We start from the raw sequence: 20,828 nt of genomic DNA on the forward strand, positions 1-20,828 counted from the left end.
AAAGAAACCCTTATTACTAGCTTTTTTAAGATAACAAATGTTGTTTCTCTTTGTCTCTCTTATACACACAGAGTCTTTCTGTCCAGTCATGTCATTCTATATAACAGAGTGTCCAGTGTCAGGTTACATCAGGTGGCCTTGGATTAGCATAGCCAGCTTCTTACCTCCATTTGACCTTACCGTAACCACGGCTGGTGCCAGCACCCGTTACAAAGGGAGTCTGTTTCCCTGTATCTCTACGACTCGCACAAAGCGAGGGTTGGATGGTTTCCTTCTCAGCAAAGCTCAGAGAACGACTGATCTGTGAGCTAGTCGCGCTGATTATTATGTATCCTTTTCTTTAAAAACCCACCATGGAGCAGCAGTGTAACACTCCAGGCCTGTTCCCCGTTAGGTGTCTGCTTTGCCAGATATCACCTCTACCTCTCTAGCTGCAGCCAAACACAAGCCAGAACAATGAGAGCAGGTTTATTTCTGCATTGGGGCCCTCGCAGAATCTGCCATCTGTGAGCAGGGCCTACGGTATCCTGTGCTTGTTTGTCACTGTACATCTTGCTGGTGGTGTCCAAGGTCATCCCCCCCCCCCCCCCCCCCCCGCACCCCCCTACCCCCACCCACCCCTTGCTAGAATGGATGACTCCAGGTACACCGGAGGACAGTCATTTGGCTGTGGCCCCACTTCATTTCTCTCTGCCCCTCAAACACAACAGTGAGCTTTCCCACCATTCCCCCAACAAATGCTACAGCTCATGTATTTTTAATCTTTTGACAGATGCAATTATTCTTTACACGCCGTGCTCGTTAATCTTAATGCAGTTATTACTATTCATTGCAGGACATTTCTCCCTCCTATTATTTCATTTGAAAGTGCCTCTCCCTCGTCGTGCGTGCGCGTGTGTTAGTGTGTGTGCGTCCGTGCGTTTGTGTGCTGACACTAAGGCCGTCGGTCCAATCAGAATAGGCCAACAGCAGAGTTAATGAATGCAAGAGGAGAACAAGGAAAGGAGGGGGAGGGGCACAAGCAGCAGCTCAATATGTGACCTGTTGTATCCAGCTATCATTAACATCTGGTCACATATCAGTTATCCACTTTGGCGCGCCCACTGTTGAATACAAATAACATATCCGTTACATTTATGAGACTCCAACATGATGATCTTACTTGGTTTGGTTTTGAAAGCTGATGTGAACAAAGTTAATGCTCCTGTTCAATGGCAACTAAAAAACAACGGCAAATTGTAGATTGCGAACAGAAATAACTTCTTGAAAAGGGAAATTTCTCTCCTAATGCCTTTTATGTGGTCCCTAAGCCCAGATGTCAATCCACCGGTGTGTTTCATTAGCGTTCTATATTTTGATTTGCCTGTGACATTTCCCCATGCTGTGCACTGTACCTCCTACCCAGTCTGGGGCTTGAAAGAGACCTGTTAACAGTGTTTCTCTAACAATGTTTATCTCACCTCCGCACGGTTTTGATCAGTGCAGATAAACACTTCCTGATCACTGAGCGTTGAAAAGCAGTGGCAGTTTCTGCCCGAATTCACCGGTTTCCCAGAGATGCACCTCGCTTCCTCTCTCTGTCTCTGTCTCTCTTTCTCCCCGTCTCATTCTGCTCCTCATCCGCCTCTCCCCTGGCGCGCGCATGTGTGCATATGTGTGTGTCTATGTGTGTATATGTGTGTGTGTGTGAGGGGCGTTTGAACGTCGGCGTTTGTTGCCGCCTCTGTGAGAGCAGCGAGGCCCTGTCGCCAGGGGCGTAGCCCTGAGACTGACGCTCCAGGTGTTTGCTCTTCCTCGCCTCCTCTCAGTACACACACTCATCCCTCAGGATCCACCCCGCTCCCTCTCTCCTTTAGAACACAGCTCCTTTTATCTGAGCGGGGAGCTCACTGAGAGTGTGTGAAGATGCTGATCTGAATACACCCCTCAAAGTGTGCGGGTGTGTGCTGGGCCTACGGCAGGTCTGAGAGGTGTATGTGTGTGTGTGTGTGTGTGTGTGTGTGTGTGTGTGTGCACCGGCGGAAACGTTATGGCAACAGTGCTTGCTAGTGGTGACCACCGGTACTGCTGAACCGGAGCACAAGTACAGGCATGCAGCATTTTGTCACATTTGTCTCATGTTGTCTTGTGTTATGAGGCTGCAGACGGCGGCGGCGTGAGTGCCTTCCATATTCACATCAGACGCTTCCCTCGGGTCTGAGATTATCAGAACAGAACGCACTGACCTTAGCAATTCAAAGTCATTCAAATGCATAAAGAATAGTTGTCCTTCTTCAACCCTCTATATACATAAGCCCGCACCAGCGAGAGAGGCCTGCAAGGCATCGTGGGGTGGTTTTTATTATAATTGTGCAGCTGAGTACCTACCGTCAGAGGATGAGAGGGAAGTGGGAGCGCCGTGTGTGTGTGTTTGTGGCGGTCTATCGGAAATAGGTGCGTATAAAAGCTGATGGAAAATGAAAGCTCTCTGGGCGGGACGAGATTATGCACAAGTGATTAATAAGAGCAGTAATAAACAAAGGCCCAGGAGATGTTTGAGGTGCTTAATAATGCATTATGTTCATAAAAGAGCTGGGCCTCTCCAACTGATCCCTGTGGAGTAGGAGACCCCAGAGGGACCAGGAGAGAGTGTGCTCTTAAAAGACGGCGAGTGTGTGTGGAGGAATGTCTGTGTATGTGTGTGTGTGTGTGTGTGTGTGCGCCTGAGAGCAGATAAGATGTAACGGTGGGATTCGAAAGTGTAAAAGCAATAGATTGGTCTGTATGGTGCCGTTAATTCATTGCAATTCATCTTACATGTTTCATAAATGAGAATGGGAGGTAGGTTGTTATTTTCTTGTGTCATTTAAAATGAAGTTTGGGTTGGATATCATTGGCACTTCTTTTTTTTTTTTTCCCTATGTCATCTTGTGTTAATTTTAAATGCTATCTAGCTCTGGCTCTCGTCTTTGTTCAGAGCTTTAAAATGTCTCGGTATTGATGTCATTCCTTCTCCGTCCTTCAGTCTGTCAAACAAAGACACGGAACAGAAACAAAAGAGCAGGTTAAGAAGTTTCTCTTTCAGCTTTGTTTTGTTGACGCACAAAAGCCACCGCTTCCCACAATCTTTTTTTTTTTTTTTTTTTTCTCATTCCACCTCTCTTTTTTTAGTATTCTCTCACTCCTTTTTCCACATCAAGGTAAAGTGAGACTTCGGTTTGCTCTCTGAATATCAAGTGCTCGTTGGTTTAAAATGCACCACAAACAGACAAGTCATGTTTATGGATCTGTTGTGAGAGAATTCTGCTGTATTCTACAAACTAATCCTTCACTGATAGCAGAATAAAGGCGGCAGCTATTTATCCGCGCGTACCTTATATTCCTTTACATTCCCTGCGAAGGTGGAAGTAACGAACTGGTGTTCTGTCAACCTAGTTTTGGTCCTTGACAACAATATTACAGCAGTGTTACTGTTTGTTGCAGCAGCGGCAGAGAGTGTTTATGGACCTTGAAGTCCACTCAGAGGAAAAAAAAACAAGACTGTTTTGAATGAAAAGAAAAAACCTTGAAGCACAGCCTTGTAAATTAATTTGTTCGTGTTGTATGATGGGAACACAGCTGGCCTCATTAACATGCGCACAACAAATAATTATAGCGTTTTTTTTTTTCTCTCTCTCCAGCCAGCCAGTGCCTGGCTAATGGGCTTGCTGGGTTAATTATGTCAGAGCGTAATTACACAGGGCCCAGGGAGACATAATGGTGCACCCCGCTGCGCCCACACCGCCTAATGATGGTGTATCGCTGACAGGGCCAAGACGGACCGCCCCGACACACCTGCTTGTCTTGGCGCGCACCACCCCGGTCCACCCCCACCCACCTCGGCACACATCCTGAACCTGTCCGCCGTCTTTTCGCGGTCCCTTCCACGTGCGGCCCGGTCAGCCGCCCAGCCTCTGACAGGCTCGGCGGGGTCCTGCTCACCCTGGGCTGGAGTCTCACCCAGAGAACTGCCTCCCGCTGTGTGAGATGAGCAATAGCAGAGAAACAGCAGCCCAGTGGCCGCTAGAAAGCAGCTACAGTAATACAGCACAGAGTGGCATGGCAACCTTATTATCGCTCAGCTAAAGTGATGAAACTCGATATCAACGCAGTTGAGATCGCACAAAAACACTTAGGGTAATGCTAACTATTTTTTTTAGGTAGTAGCAAGTTGGGTGTAAGAATAGTCCAGTTTACGACTAACTGGGGCTCACTTTAATGGCAGGATCCTGAATGACCTTACTCAACCTCCTCATAGCATTCCCAGTCGCTTTGATTCATGTAGAGATGGACCTGTGTTTCACAGGAGAAAATGATGTATTAAATGTGCTGTGATTTATTAGCCTGAAAGAGGTGCTGTTGCCCGATCCGTTATCATGACCTCAGAGCAGACATCCAATCATCCATAATTAAGATAAGGGAGGAATTAAAAAATGAACCGTTTGTTTGCATGGAGAGTGATGCGACTCACTCAGTGTACATAATGTTGGGTCGGCTATGTCTTATTTCTTGATTAGGAGGAAAGTGAGCAATTCAAGTGTCTCCTCAGGTTAGTGTGGAATTCCATTCAGCCTCCTCCGTTGCAGTTTTGATTTGGTGGATTTAGCGAGTCCTGAGCCCAGAGCTGCCCTGAAACAAGGCTCCAGCGCTGCCTATTAGCTGCATCAATTAGTAGCTGTATTCTCCATAGTTATCGGCAGTCTTCCTGGACTCTTCTCCAGTAACTGTAGATCCGGAGCCCTCAGAGAGTACCCCTGCTGCTCCACTTTGACGGGGGTTAATTTTGTATACAGACTTAAGTTATATCCCTTCACTTTAAATTTGACTTTACTTTACTCCCCTGCTACTGATTGATAATCCTGGCTTGTCCATGTGTGAGAGATCCCTTACTATAATCTCTGTCCTTTGATCATTAAAAGTTGAAAGGATATATGGGAAAGAGGCTGATAAAGTGATTTCTGTGACAGTGGGTCGATGGAATAGCAGTGCTTTAAGTCATCCTGTTTGTCTTAGAAGAGCTGTGCTCTTAATAGTGATGTCCCTTGTGACTGATGCAATATCTCCACAGTTGGTGTAACAATGAATGCAGACAACGTTTGACTGTAAACGGTCCTGGGAAAAATAGCTCAATCAATTAAATGGCCCAAAATGTTTTTCTGATGAAAATGCAGATATGGTGAGCTGCAATGTATGACCAGTATTTCAACAAATTGCGCATTTTAGAAGTTGTGTGTCTCTGATGAGCATTTTATTTTCGTGGCCTGCTGGCTGAGAGTTTGCATTCTCTCTGTGGCGTCTGGCGAAGTTTAAACGTCCGTGGCTCCAACTCCCTATGAAAAGTCACTTCAGTCAGTGCCCATACTGAAGAAGGGATCCAATTGGGTTCCTCACAGAAGTCTAAGATGAGTGGATGAAAGCTGTGGGAGAAAAGTTTGTGCAGCAAAGCAGCGATTTTCCTCCTCTTTTAGAGTTTTGAAGGGCTGCGGTGTGTGTATGTGAGCGTGTGTGTGTGTGTGCGTGTGGCTCTACATCTTGCCTCCCCCCTTGTCAAGGAGCTCCCCTGAGCCTCCCTCTCTGTGCTTTGGCACTAGAAGTCACCTCCTTTGGTGTTCGGCAGGCAGGTACACAACAGGAGCAGCTCTCTCTCTCTGAGCTGTTGAACTTTTCGGGAGGGGAAGAAAGGGAAGGGGAAGATTAAAAACAGCCCTGTGATGTGGAGTGCCGAGCCGCCTCCTGAGAATTCCTGGCATAATAATTTAAATGATCAAATGATACAGAGGAGACTTGTTAGCTGAGAAACAGCCTCCTAGTTGGCCCCATGGGCCCGGTGCTGCCGCGCATGCATTGCAAAACAGCTCCTCTGTTGTGCTAAAGAATCCCGCTTTTTTTTACCCCCTTTTCAGGAGCAGACTTTTTCTACACTTTGCCTAGGTGTATACTTGGGACTTAAGTCCCTGTCATATTTTCATGGCAATCTTTTAGTGTTCTTTATCATTTATCAGCCAATGAGAAGACTCATTAGATTTGATTTCTGTACATTTGAAGGTTCGGAACAGTACTCGTGTCATTAGGTCCAGCCTGTGAAAATTTCAAAGGCGCCTCAGTGGGGAAAGTCTAAGAGTCACTCTTTGGAACCAAGTCTCAGTGGAATAGTCTGCTACTGTTGAAACTGCCATGCAGAAAACCCTGTAATGTGCTTTATAGACAGCGCGCACAGTAAAACAGCTATTTTGCTTGTTTTGAAAAAAAATCTAGCGCACGGATGTCATTTGAATCGTTGTATCTCTTTCTAGAGAGATTTGTGTGCGTCTGTTTTGGCAGATCCAGCTCCCCTGCTGGAGGCCACACACACCCTGGAGGAGAGGCTGCAGCAGCTGCAGAGTTCGGCCCCGGACAGCGAGGCCCTGGTCCGAGAGATCAGCAGGCACTGGAAGAAACACCTGGAGTGCCTTGACAAGACAGGTCAGGCCAAAATCATGCAAGGCAGAGAGCAGAGAACTCAATGCTAATTTTGAGGTAGAATTAAAGTGGCCCTTGACAGTAAGCTTTTAAACGATACACACTCAGATACAAGAAGGATAAACTGTCTCACGGTGCCAGTATTCAATGGCAGTGCAATATAAGCACTCACGGGGGTGCTATGCAGGCCGGCAAATTCTGGAAAAGTTATGAAAATGAATTTGACATTTTCCAGGCCTTAAGAAGCTTATGAATTGCACAAAAATGTCTGGAAAAAGTATGGAAAATGTTCAGCTTAAGGGGGATATGTCATATTTCCCTGTGAATATCGCAGCGCCGGGCTGACTCTGTTAAACTCACAGCAGCTCTTCCCCTCCACACAGAGCCCACGGAGGAGGGAGCAGCAGTATCGGGGGCAGCGGTGACAGCAGAGGGCTCGGCATCCAGCCCTCCAGCCTCCCTGATGACCCCCAACAGCACACCGGCTCCCGGGGCCCCAGGCTCCCCACAGCAGAACTACCAGGACCGAGCTGAGAGGTGAGAACCACTGCCGCCCCCCTGCCTCTGTCTGACAAGGATTATAGTTTTATATGGGATTTTTTTTTTATATTTAACTTCCAGTGAAAGAGCTGAAACAACCTGCTCAACCACCTGTGCCGCCCAAGTCCTATAGACTAGTTTACAAGAGTTGTTTTTTTAAACAACATTGCATGTATTTTAAAATGATCATGGATAGCCCACTTTATGCTATTTAAAGCTGCAATATGCAACGTTAAAATAACAATAAATAGGACCAGTCCGTGTCTGTCTGTGACGCTGGGTATACATGCCTAAATCCCCCCGTTTGGCTTAAGTTTGCTTTTCAATTTTGTTAGGGATGTATTTGGGCCGTATACCATTTGCTGTGGGTGCGGCCAGCAGTGAGATGGGTTGTGGCTGTCAAGGTGAGGCTAGCAGCCACAGTGCAGGGAAGTAAAAAAAAACAAAACAACAATGGTAGAAAGCAGTAAGAAAAGAAAGTACAGCAAAACTAAATGTGCGTCAGATAAAATCCATTCAAAAACAAGGTCAACATCGGCATGGTTTTTCTGCAGCTCCTGCAGATTGTCTGCGTTCGGCTGCTTGTTGTGGCTTTACGGAGTGATCCTCAGGCTAGATGTCATCTCATAGTAGGCAGCTCATCAAGATGGGTGACAACTATTGGGGTGGGAACTCAGGGGGAGGAGGGCGGGACTAACAGCACATTTCCTGTCTCAAGGCGAAAAGTTGTATATTGTAGCTTTAAATGTGTGGACATTAAGTGGTGAAAGAACTGACAGTGTTTCTTGTCTCAGGGAGGAAGAGAGTGCTGATGTTAGTTTGGCTGACAGACTATCAGAGGCCGAGGAGAGGATCAAGGTTCTGCATTCATGTAAGTGGTTTTAACATTGGCACGTAGCGCTTATCTTTCTTCTCAACCTTTTAAAGACCCAATCTATCACTGCAGTATGGTGCCCTCTATTGAAACACGGCCACCCCACTGCCACTGTGTTTACATAGTGATTTAGAATGAAGACATTTTTTCATACAGAAATTTTTTAAGAGGTTTTGATGCAAGACCTGACAGTATGTAACCTGCTCAACGTGAGTTTTCCATGAATTCTGACACAGTAAAAGGTTTGCTTACATAGGCAATGTTATGTAAAACCAACCTGTATTTTAAGTGGGTTCTCTTCAAGAAAATATATGAATGTACCAAAATTTAGATGGTCAAATAAATTCTGGAATGTAGCTTTACATTTTGTGTTTTTTTAAGTTCATATCTCACTTCCCCCTGTCTGCCCCTCAACAGCACTGAACACTGCGCAGACAGAGCTGCTGGACCTGCGGTGTAAATACAACCAGGAGATGACTAACAAGTAAGAGTCTGCCTCTACTTTTACATTGTGTGTTTACTTATCCATATTGTTCTGACGCACTTTTATATCGTCCAATCCCCTCCACTTGTGGCAGTACAAACACTGCCTCCTCTATGGCCTTCTTCAGTGGTGCCCGCTGTAGCACTTCAAGTGTTAAAGCCACTCTTCTCTTTTCCCTATATAAACTCATGTCCAGTGTAGAACTGAGGAATGCCATTGTAAAGGCGGAGTGAGAGTGACTCAGCCACTAATGCAGGTCGATGAGAGAGGTCTGTGTTTGCCTCCACTGGCAGCTGGGCCTTGACAGCCCTCAAGAAGAATTGCTCCATTTAAAGATTGCTTCAGAAAACACTCTACCTTGTCCTGGTCTTTGAGCGCAATGTATCCACCGCACGCCTGAAATGAATCTGAGCTTGTATGAAGGATGTCGATAGACATTCAAAGTAAACACTCCTTTGTTTGGGTTGTGCTCCAGAGCACAGTCAGCCGCTGCTAATGGATTTTCTCCCAGGCTTAATCCATGGCGCAATTGAACTGATGTTTCTAGACCCACTGCCATCCATTTTGTTGGATTGGACACATTTTCAGTTTGGCCTTACCTTTCATGTGCAGCTGCAGTTCAAAAGACCATCTCAGTTATGTGGCTCGTCATGCAGTGTGTGTGTGTGTGTGTGTGTGTGTGTGTGCGCTGTCCTGGGCAGATTCCAGTGGGTTGACAGTAGCTAAGCCACTGACCCCAGCGCTCCAGCTGCAGTTATCCCTCCCTGACCCCAAGCCTCTGAACACCAGGCCTGCCTCTATTACTCTCACTGACTGTTTCCTCAATGTTGATAAGAAAGACTATTTGTCTGCTTCGGCTTGAGTAGCTGAGCAGGTAATCAATACAAAACATTTTCCGTACTGCACAAGTTCATTAAACGTGGAGCTGACACCTGTTACTGTTTGCTGTCAGCAGGGCGCCATCTATCCTGGGCTTATTGATAGGGCCTGGTCATGGCCGGGACCCTCAGAAACCTGGGCTGGGCTGCACTGCACAACACTGATGCTAATTAATGCCAAGAACAGGAAACAGTTTGGTTTGAGACACAGAGAGTCACAGCATCTGCACTGATTCAACATCTCACTGTAGAAATATTGTTGTATTGTGCTTTCTTGAGTACTTTTGATACAACGGTTGCATTGGATTATTACAGTTTTAATGTAATGTTGAAAGATGAGATGAAGGGAGCAGAAAGGTACAAACATATGAGAGAAGAGAAGATGGTTAGGTTGAATGAAATTTGTTTAATGTGGATTAAAAAAAGAGTCTGATATGTTCTTTGAACAAATTTGGTAGAAAGGATTTCTTTGTCCTGAAACCTCAGAAACCTATGTGCATATTTAAATCAATCACACCATCCTCGTTAATTTATCCTTCTCTACCTTTTGAAAATCAGGTCCCATGTGTGCAAAAGGAAACTGTTGAACTTCAAACAAGCCTCATGAATAATCTCACTGAGCTGCTATTTAAATTAGACTTCTCTGATTGTTAGATGTATGGAGGCAAGTTGAGGTTCAATCTCAGCAGAGTTCTGTGGGCAGGAATCAGCCATCCATCCAGCCTGTCAGCCGCTCTGTCTGTGGCCCTGAAGGGGCAGCGCAAGGGCCGTCATATTTGGCTGAGGTTGGGCTCTATAATGAATAAGAATTCCTCTGTTAGTAAAAACATGTGATGACTTGATCGCTGTGAATTTGGTTTTGAGAGGAATTCTATAATTACATATAACAAGATGTGTGACGACAACACTTGGGCTGGATTTCGGCTGAATGCTGTGTAGAGTGAAAACAGCTCCTCAGTGACCCCGTGGCGCTCTGTCTGTGTGTGTGTGTGTGTGTGTGTGTCTGTGTTCCAGGGCAGAGGAGGTTGACGCCATCATGACGAACCTCGAGAAGGCGAACCAGGTGAGTGCAGTCTTCCTCTGCACTTCTCTGATTGAGATGCTCCTTCGTTAAGGTAATCACTCCTGTAATCAAGCCTTGGCTTTAATTAGACACCCTGCGTCCTGCGCCTGCTCTGAGCGCTCCCCCCCCCCCCCCCCCCCCTCCCACTTCCCCTCCCCTGAGTGTGTGATTAGCGAGTGTAAACCTGAGCCCCCGTCGGTGGGCGCACCATGGCAGCACGGCTCCACTCAGCAGAGGACAGGAGACTGCCGAGCGCGATTGATGCCGGAGCGCCGAGCGCCGGGGCTCTTAGTTACCTCATTGCCTTGATTGCTTCCTATGCTAGTGATACCTCTTCTCTTCTGTTTCTTTCTTCTCCTCTCTCCCTCTCTCTCTCTCTGGCTTTCTCTCTTTTCCTCACTCTGTTGCTCTCCGCCAGCAGCTCCTAGATAAATGTTCTCAAAATGAATCATTAATTAGCAGGCCGGGTGTGACAGAGCAGGTAAACAGTTTGGGGAAAAAAGTGGGCTGACTAAACAGCCCTCTCAGCAGAATGAAGTGGTGGCTGCACTCGTCTGCTTGGGCCCCTGCTCAGGTTTTCGCTCAGTTCTAAATTTCAGAGCAAGGGCGCCTCCTTTGATTTATGTGTATGCTCTCACCTTGATCATCTCAGCAGCCAATTGATATGGTCGGTGTATGAAAATTGTAACACTGTGATACGGTGTCTGTGTGTAGAGAGCGGAAATGGCCCAGAGGGAAGTGGAGAGGCTAAAGGAGCAGCTGGCCAGTGCCCAGAGTGCCACCCCAGGGAGCTGCCATCCAGCAGAGGGCACTAGCAGGGTAAGAATAGCACATCTTCACCTTTTAAAGTGGTAATCCGCTATTTTTTTTTCTTCTTATCTTTGGTGCCAAGCGCTCATTGCTGTGGTGTTTCTGCACTGCACTTGCCAAAGATCACCTGTCAATCAAACAGTATGGGTGGTACTGTGACAATTTTCTGTTGATGCAGTTTGAGTTTCTGTAGGTGGCGCTCTTTTCTTTGTCTGTTCAGCCATGGTGGCTATCACTGCTCATGCTAACTACCCAATTCTTCTTCTATTGATTCCAAACAAACCGTTGTTGCTGCCTGCACAATGTAAAGCGCATCACTTCCTGTGTGCCAGAGGATTTTCCCAGGAAACAACAACAGGTGTTTAGAGCAGCAAATGTAGAAGCTTTCATGAACCGGTTATAGGTTGAGTCACTGTTGTGTTATATCAATTGGCAATAGAGAGCAAAACAGACATTTATTTATATCAAAATATGGGTGGACTATTACTTTACCATCTCTTAATTATCAGATAGCCCCATCAGTATATGCAACCACCTAGGATAATGATAATGCATTTCTAAATTAACATAAGTGTTACATAATTATCACTGCTGAAGTAAAATTCTCTCATCTTCCAAGTGTCTGAATTATATCAACACTGAGGAGGAGGTGAATTACTAGGTGGCCTCTCAGCCTTTTCTCTCCCGCTCAGTGTCTTTATCTCTGTTTTCTCACTCTCACACCCTCTCTCACATTTCCCTCTCACCCTGTCAGGAGAGGGATGAGAAGGGCGAGGTGTTGCCCTCCCAGCTGGAGGCTGCTTTGCTGGCTAAAGACCGCGAAATCCTCCGTCTTCTAGAGAACGTTCAGCGGCTGCAGTTCACACTACAGGAAGTGCAAGAGACCTCCGCCAATCAGATCCTAGAGCTGGAACGCCAGCTGGCCTATAAGACAGAAGCTATAGAGGTGAGTGGCTCCGACACATCAGAAGCGACAGTGCATGAGAAACACCTACACAGCGCTCAGCGGCTCTGATTATTAATGAGACTCTTTTAATGTCAAATGAAACGTGCCTCTTCTCTTTTTCCATTTCAGAGATTAGAAGCTAAACTGCAATCCCAGATGGACTATGAAGAGATTAAAACAGAACTCAGGTGAGAGTTTGGAGGAGGCGGAATTTGTAACTACTTCCTGATAACATGAATGTAAATCCAACAACTGGACTTGCTCACGGTGCCTTGTTTCCCCCTTTAGCATCCTGAAGGTAATGAAGCTGGCCTCGGCAAATGGCAGCTCATCCCAGGTATGTGTTGATACAGCAGTATTAAACAAGAGTAGTCTGCTTTTTAACAAACCAGACCTTTGTTTTCTTCTTAATGTTCCCCTGGTGTCAGGGAAGAAAAACTACAGCAGTGCCATTGAATGCCTCAGTGACCGTCATCCATTGTAAGGATATCTACAGCCACTATAATTGATTCATTGAAAATTAACGGCTTTTGCGTGTGTGTGTGTGTGTGTGTGTGTGTGCGTGTGGGGGTGTGTGTTTGTGTGCATGTGTGTCTAGGATTCTGCCAAGGCTGCAGAGGCTCTTTTGCTGGATAAAGAAGCCTTTCTTCCATCTCACAAGTACCTGGTGGATAAAGCCCGAGTCTTGCACAGCAATGGTACAACAACTGCGTCTCTATCCTGCTCACTGATTAAAAGTTTTGAAAAGCCATTTGGAGTGCATTAACTAACTACATTCAAGGATGTGTTTATCTAAATAGACAATTTTAATTTTTTTAGCAAAATCTGAATCATATGCATTGTCCATGTCATTAGAATGCAGTCAGTTAATTCATTAAATATCTGTTATCAGCTAGATAATTGCTGGTTTTGAACAGTCTCTGCTGAAGCCATGCAGCTGTATGTGTATATTACATCTAAGCTCGGTCAGTTAGCTTGTGCTTTCTGTCCCCAGATGACGACCAGTCCGAGGATTCAGTTAGGGAGGTGGGCAGGCCGCCCGGCTCCCACTCCTCTTCTTCCCAGGTGGACGGCCGTGCCTCCCCCAGCCCAGGCCCCCCCACCTTGGACGGGTCGTCCTCCAGCCACGATCTGCCCCGTCCCTTCTCCGTGTCGCCATGCTCCGGGGACCGGCTGTCAGGAGACCACATCCTCCACAAGCAGCTCCTCTCCCCGCTCTTTAAAAAGGAGGGCAGCGGCCTCATGGCTTTCCCCACCGCCCTGTATGCAGCCAAAGCCGCCCTCATGTCAGCCAATCAGGGACCTTCGGGGGCAGGCGGCATCGAAGCCGGCCTGCCCAGCGACCAATCAGAAAGCGGCAGCTCGACCGCAGGCGACGACGACCATCTGGACACGGCGGAGATCGCCTTCCAGGTGAAAGAGCAGCTGCTGAAGCATAACATTGGGCAGCGTGTGTTTGGCCACTATGTGCTGGGCCTCTCCCAGGGCTCGGTCAGCGAGATCCTGGCCCGGCCCAAACCCTGGAGGAAGCTGACAGTGAAAGGCAAAGAGCCTTTCATTAAGATGAAGCAGTTCCTCTCTGATGAACAGAACATCCTGGCTCTCCGGACCATCCAGGTCCGCCAGAGAGGTGAGTGAGCAGGACTGTGTCAGAGAAATGATAGTGACAGGGAATCTTGGAAAAACATGCAGGTTCAGCTGGGGAAAAACACAATATACTTAACTGAGAGTGTTCAAGGGATTTAACCTTATGAGCAAGTGGAGTGTATGAAGCTAAGGTATAGCAGTTGCAGTTTTTTAGAGCAGATTTAGTCATGCAGTCTTGTTTTGGTGGCTTAGCTACTGGACCCGTGTACGTATAAACCTTTTAATCTACTTGGACCACATCCCTAACTTCTTCATGGCTTCCTCTGCCATGTTTGTAGTGTTACTTTTAAACTTTGTTTTCTCCCTAGATTCACAGCTTTTGAAAGTTGAGCTTCCCGTATACTGCAACCTCAGACAGCACGCTCTCAAAGGCAGTCATTGATCTACCAGTCAAAAGCAAAGCCTTGGAACTGCTCTCTGATCAGCCATCCCACTCACCCCCTCCTCCCTCTCTCTATCTCTATCTCTTTCTGTTACCCTCTGTGGCAGGGAGCATCACTCCTCGCATCCGAACTCCTGAAACTGGGTCAGACGACGCCATCAAGAATATCCTGGAGCAGGCCAAGAAGGAGATCCAGTCCCAGAGGGGAGGTGAGAAAGGAGCTGGATGCGATAAGTCATAGTTCAAAGTCATAATGAGAGATTTATTTTTTTTCACTGCCGATGATATTCACTATTTTAGCGCATCCTTTTTTTAATGTTGTCAGTTAAAGGTGGTAAAGGTGGATAGAGTGTGCTTCAGTGTAAGTGTGTGGCTCTTTGTTGTTCAGGTGATGGCAAGGCGTCTCTGAACAGCTCATCAGGCAGAAGCAGTAATGGGGCAGGCAGCAGCTCTGACGACACCATAAAGAGCATCCTAGAACAGGCCAGGAGGGAGATGGAGGCGCAGCAGCATGCCCTGATGGAGATGGAGGTCTGCGGCAGGGCCTCCACCGCCAGCACCGGAGCTCAGGTGGAACGTCTGGGGCCCCCAGAGCGCTCTAAGGGCCCGCCTTTGCACACCTTCATCAAACAGGAGGAAGGGGGCGCTGTTACTGTGTGCATGGCCAACCCCATCAGCAGCCCCCAGACCCCCCTCAGCGTCCTGTCCCCGGCCGCCTTCGTCCAGAACATCATCCGCAAAGTCAAATCGGAGATCGGCGAGGCGGGCACCTACTTCGACCAGCACTGGTCTCTGGAGCGCGGGCCGCTGGTGCTGGGCGGCGGAGGCGGCGGCTCTCGGCCCTTCACCTCCGTCTCTCCCTCCCTGTCCTCCTCCTCCTCCGGGCCGTCCGCCTTGCCCCGGCCCTGGCCGCGCCTGGAGAACGGCGAGTGCCTCCCCAACAGCGAGGAGGCCTCGGCGGCCGAAGACGAGCCGGGGCTGGGCCGGCCCGTGGAGGTGAAGGTGGAGTCGGACGCGTCGGTAAGCGGCGAGTCCCCGGGCCCCGGCCCCGGGCGGCTCTCCTACTACCCGGCCTACATCCCCCGCGCCCTCAAGCCCACCGTACCCCCCCTGACCCCAGAGCAGTATGAGATGTATATGTACCGGGAGGTGGACACCATCGAACTGACCAGGCAGGTGAAGGAGAAGCTGGCAAAGAACGGCATCTGTCAGAGGATCTTTGGAGAAAAGGTCAGATGTTGCTCTTTCATATTAATAAAAAATACACACATGCTGCAGTACAATTCATCCTGCAGGTGCAAGGCAGAATCTGTCCATACAGAAGATGATAGAATCCACATTTTATTAAGAATTATCAAAATAATGTATCGATTGATTAAATATATTGATTGGGTGGGTAATACATTTCAAGGTGATTTATTAGATATATCAATTGGGAGCATTCTTAATAGGGAACACAGATATTATTCTGTCTTCTGTAATACTAGATACATTGATATATAAATGTCCACATTGATATTGATATCTATATAGATATTGTCAGTTTTCCCCAAACCCATAAACCAGAGAAAAATAAAAATAAAAAAATTTGGAGCTGTTCCACAGAGACTCATTTTGTGGAGCCACAGATATTTTGCTTGCACCTTTATACTCAATGAACTATGTTCTGTAGTAGTGTTATCAGTTCAGCACCAGAAAATACACCTTTATTTCCAGAAAATCCCTCTGGGTGTTCTCCTAGGCACCTTTGTCATCTTTGTCATTCATTGTCTAAGGAGCGGATGGAGGAGATATTACAGATTTTATGGAGCAGATTTTACATCTTGAAGATATCAAGGGTCCAAATCTTAATTCTTTGGTTTATGCCTTTTGGTGAGAGATGTTCATATTTATTAATATTGATTTGACTGTCGTAAACCATAGGAATATATAATGCATTCTTAAAGCTCCCACTTTAAGTTCAAGACACTGAAGCAATTTCTATAAACCAGTGGTTCTGACACACAGGTGTGTGTCAGAACCACTGGTGTGTTTTCTTCTTTGTTCTACACACAGGTGTGTGTTGAGATTTTGTTCAAAAATAAAAAAAGATGACTGGCATAGAAAAATATAACATCAACTTATTTTAAATGTGCCATGTTGGTTTATGACTACACATATTCTCCTGATTAATGCATTTTGGACATTGTCCAATCTTTAATTTCTCATGATCATACAAGTCCCTATGTGACATTCTAAATGATCAATACCTTGATGCACTGTGGATCTTTTTTGTTTTACCTTGTTGAAGTGTGCTGCAGCTCTGAGAAAGTTTAGAGCGGCTGTGTTTTACGCTCAACATAAATACTTATGGTGTGTTGCTTCCCTCTAGTGGTTGTTTGCTGAATGTGTATCACTGAGGTCATTTCACACGGCGTGCTGACATGTACCCTCCCTGTAGCAAAGAGATTGCTTCTTTTGTAATAATAATTTGGGAAATGAATTAATCTTGGACTGCAACGGACTAATTCTGCTTTTGGTGCTGGCATTGTAGCAGATGGTGCGCTCAGTCCCAATATATGAACTTGTATTGTGTGGTACAGGTCCTGGGTCTTTCTCAGGGCAGCGTGAGCGACATGCTGTCTCGGCCCAAACCCTGGAGCAAGCTGACCCAGAAAGGCAGGGAGCCCTTCATCCGCATGCAGCTGTGGTTACTGGACCAGCTCGGCCACAGCCTCACCCAGCTCCCTAACCAGGGCCACGCTCAGGGTGAGACACACTCTGCAACACACACTCGCATCTGTGAAAACACATAAGCACAATGCCTCAGGAGCTGTTGGAATACTTTGAAATACCAAATATTCAAAATAAATTGAAAATGCGTGGATTTGTTTTACAAATTACCCTGTACAGTCAAATACACATGGAAATGTGTATGTTTTAATGGCATGTATCAAATATACATGCGTTCCATAATTGCATCCATCTTTCCTTTGTTATGCCCATTTGGTTAACTGTTCATTTCAGAAGTCTGTCATACAAAATGAGGGTCTACTGTACAAACATGCATACAAACATGCATACATGCACAAGAGCTTTGATACTATGTTTGGGGCAAGCAGGTTAATTTTAATGTATGACTGCGGAATACAGTTTACCACTTTTTAGGCTGACATAAATCTTTCTGATACAGTAGTAGTAGTATACATAATAGTAAGTATTACCACACTGATGTTTTATGAGGATGGGGTAAAAAGCAAATAATGTTTGTCTCAAAATATAATTGATTTTTGTTTATATTATTTGCCTTATGATCACTGACTGGAGGTGATAGTTACCGACCTTTTTACTTAGCATTACAACCCTGGGTATATTGTGTATCTTTTTTTCTGAATAGGCATATTGTAACATGAAATGTGTCTCTCAAACAACTGTTTGCTAGACCATATTTGTGCCTTTCAATAGCTGAAAACAGCAAAACTTGAATTTTCCAAACTATTCCCTTTGAGGGCAGAGAAACACTGTGGCAGTGGTTCACTGTTCATGCTTTGGATACAGTACAAAGTGAGACTTCTGCAGTGGTTTCATCCTGGCTAGAGGCTCATGTGTTGTTGTGCGATACGTCCTACCTCCAGATAAAAGCCCAGTGACGGCCCAGTCCTCGCCCTCCCCGCCCCCGAGCCCAGCGGAGAGCCACCCCAGCCCGCTGGTTGAACCGGTCAGCTTGGCCCTGGAGAGCAGCAAGGAGAACCAGCAGCCTGAGAGTCTGAGTCTGGGGCTGGGGCTGGGGCTGGGGCTGCCCCCCCACCCAGAGGGGGGGAAGTCCACTCCCAGTCTCATGGCCCTGCATCAGCCCACCACCCCACTGGGCATCCAGGAGCTGGTGGCCATGTCTCCAGAGCTGGACACCTACGCCATCACCAAGAAGGTCAAGGAGGTGCTGACAGACAACAACCTTGGTGAGTCTGTGCAGGCTTAGAGCATTGCATTTTTAAAGGTTTACATTGTCAAGTTACACTGACACACCTTACAGATGCATAGATAAGTACTGTACATGTGTTGTTTACACAGCAGTTTGTGTCCCACAGGCCAGCGTCTGTTCGGGGAGAGCATCCTGGGTCTGACTCAAGGCTCGGTGTCAGACTTGCTCTCCAGGCCCAAACCTTGGCACAAGCTCAGCCTGAAAGGCAGGGAGCCTTTTGTCCGCATGCAGCTGTGGCTCAATGATCCTCACAATGTCGACAAGCTGAGGGACATGAAGAAGATGGAGAAGAAAGGTGGGCTTATGGCACTTTTTGTACATGCACTGATCCAGTGTTTATTGTGTAATACAGTACAGAATTTGTTGGCGTTATATAATCCCCTTAACGTTGCCATCTCTGTCTTGCCTTTAGCCTACCTGAAGAGGCGGTACGGGCTGCTGAGCACTGGCTCAGACAGCGACTCGCCCAGCACTCGTTCTGAGTGTGTGAGCCCGGCCTTGTCCTCGCTGGACCTGTGCCCCTACAGCCAGGTGAAGAAGCCCCGGGTGGTGCTGGGAACCGAGGAGAAGGAAGCCCTGAAGAAGGCCTACCTGCTGGAGCCCTACCCCTCTCAGAACACCATTGAGATGCTGGCCTCCCAGCTCAACCTCAAAACCAACACCGTCATCAACTGGTTCCACAACTACAGGCCAGTCTGCATTTCCTTTGACCCTTACTAATGGTTGCTTCTGCTGTGGCACCAGTACTATTGCATTTACTCTAGGTTGCTTTGGATATGAGCCTCAACTGAATATCTGAAATGTAAATGTAAATGTCCTCTATTCTGACACTTGAGTGTTTGTAGCCAAGTACGTCTGCCTTCGAGTGTCAGTCTAACAGCGTTGTTTGTGTGCAGGTCCAGGATGCGACGGGAAGTGCTGATGGAGGGTCTGCCAGACAACGACACAGACGCAGAGCACCACAGCTACTCCCCTTCAGTCACACGGAGCCCCCACTCCGACGGAGAGGAGAGGAGGCTGCAGCAGCCCTCAGGACACATCCACTCCAGCCGCCCTCTCAGCGCCAACACCGCACTGCCTCATGTCAAACAGGAGGCAATTGACAGGGAGGACGAGGGGGAAGAGGGAAGGGAGGGCTACATGAGACAGTCGAGAGTGCAGTGTTTTTCCATGGCAGTACAATTCCCGCAGTTGAAAAGCGAGCACGAGGACTCCGTCGCCGGCTGCCGCGAGCCCCACTTGGCCGGCCAGAGCCTGAGGCAGGAAGAGGGGATGAGCAGCCAGGCTCAGGGGCTCTACGCCGGGGTGATCTCCATAGACGGTCCCCAGAGAGCCAGCCAGTCCAGGCACGAGGGGGAAGACTCCGGCAAGTCGCCCGTCGACCCGGTCAGCTTCAAGGCTTCGTCCGAGCCGTGCCGCAGCAGCCTGGAGGTCTCCCTCAACTCCCCCTCTGCCGCTTCCTCACCTGGCCTCATGATGTCAGTCTCCCCCGTCCCCTCCTCCTCGGCTCCCATATCGCCCTCGCTGCCCAACCCGCCCTCAACGAGCACCAATCACAGCCTGGACCCTAACCCGCTCCCTCCCTTCCAAAGCCCCAAACTCAACAGGAGCACTCAGAGACGCAACGAGAAAATGGCCAACCTCAATAACATCATCCACAGGCTAGAGAGAGCAGCCAATCGAGAGGAAACGCTGGAGTGGGAGTTTTAAGGCCACCGTCACGTGGATCTAAGTCCTGACGACCCTCACGGCACACAGGAGACTCTCAAAGAGAAGCTTCCAGAAGACTTGGAACGGAGCCTGGCTCCTGAAGGCCTGCCCTCTCAGACTGAAAACTGCTCACGGCAAACGGGAAACCAGAGCTACACATATGGCCAAATTCCCTACAAGAACTCCTAGGAAAGAAAAAAAAATATTTATAAATGTGTTTTAGGTTTTTTTGATAATGCATACTACTTTGAAATATATGTGACAGCACTAGCTGTTGTTTTACCTATTGGACTTGACATGAAGACTTTTGCAGCTATGGTGTCATGAAATGTACACTGAAGTTCTGTAGATTGCCACTGGGTGAGATTAAAAAAGACCCCTGTCTTAAGCCATCAAAAGCACTATAACTATTTGAAAAGAGACATTGACCAAATTTGCTACTTTTTGAATAGCAATTTTTCAGATTTTGTCTGTAAGACGGGACAGTTTAAGTCAAGTAACATGAAATCCTATTACTGACTGAGGGATAGTCCTTTAAGACTCTAAATATTCAACATCTCGTATGTACTTAGTTTCTTGGTGATATGTTTTGAAATATTTGTAACTCACACGTATAAAATGTGGTTGTACATGTTGTAGAATTGTCTGCAATAGCCTTCTCTAAACCTGATGTAGCATGGTACTCACCTGACTCTGTTATCCTCTGTAGTTAGTCACCTGTGATATACTTGAGCAAAAACAAGAGAAAAAAAAGAAGTTGAAAACTCCGCAAAAAAATAACAAAAAAGGAAACGTTAAATCTAATGAGTAGAGTATTTTAGTGTTTTGTTTTTTTCTTTGAATAATCCTCGAGGTTTACAGTTTAGGGCCCTTGTGCTTTTGGTAGTAAGTGAAACATTCACTACACACGAGCACAGTTTACATGATTTCTTTCAGACTTACCTCTCTGACCCTCTAAGGCACTGGTTCTCAGACTGTAACGGGCCAAGACACAGGACACCCGGTTACCTCAGATTATGTTGACGCACATCATGCTATGACCATGCTTTTCATTCT

At 47.1% G+C, this 20,828-nt stretch overlaps 1 protein-coding gene across 1 annotated transcript in view; it reads left to right on the plus strand.

Moving 5' to 3' along the window:
* The window catches only part of cux2b (cut-like homeobox 2b), a 74,190-nt gene extending 54,418 nt beyond the window's left edge, over positions 1-19,772 (plus strand). Inside the window, exons 5-22 of the mRNA XM_071922196.2 lie at positions 6,340-6,480; positions 6,861-7,014; positions 7,812-7,888; positions 8,309-8,375; positions 10,268-10,316; positions 11,031-11,135; positions 11,881-12,072; positions 12,202-12,260; positions 12,361-12,409; positions 12,671-12,770; positions 13,067-13,702; positions 14,209-14,310; positions 14,490-15,331; positions 16,684-16,849; positions 17,716-18,039; positions 18,169-18,357; positions 18,475-18,751; positions 18,959-19,772. Coding sequence (XP_071778297.2) covers positions 6,340-6,480; positions 6,861-7,014; positions 7,812-7,888; positions 8,309-8,375; positions 10,268-10,316; positions 11,031-11,135; positions 11,881-12,072; positions 12,202-12,260; positions 12,361-12,409; positions 12,671-12,770; positions 13,067-13,702; positions 14,209-14,310; positions 14,490-15,331; positions 16,684-16,849; positions 17,716-18,039; positions 18,169-18,357; positions 18,475-18,751; positions 18,959-19,772 — 4,343 coding nt within the window. The remainder of the gene's footprint in view (positions 1-6,339; positions 6,481-6,860; positions 7,015-7,811; positions 7,889-8,308; positions 8,376-10,267; positions 10,317-11,030; positions 11,136-11,880; positions 12,073-12,201; positions 12,261-12,360; positions 12,410-12,670; positions 12,771-13,066; positions 13,703-14,208; positions 14,311-14,489; positions 15,332-16,683; positions 16,850-17,715; positions 18,040-18,168; positions 18,358-18,474; positions 18,752-18,958) is intronic.
* Positions 19,773-20,828: the final 1,056 nt, after the last annotated feature.

Source organism: Centroberyx gerrardi, chromosome 8 (assembly GCF_048128805.1).
Source record: "Centroberyx gerrardi isolate f3 chromosome 8, fCenGer3.hap1.cur.20231027, whole genome shotgun sequence".
Classification (NCBI taxonomy): domain Eukaryota; kingdom Metazoa; phylum Chordata; class Actinopteri; order Beryciformes; family Berycidae; genus Centroberyx; species Centroberyx gerrardi.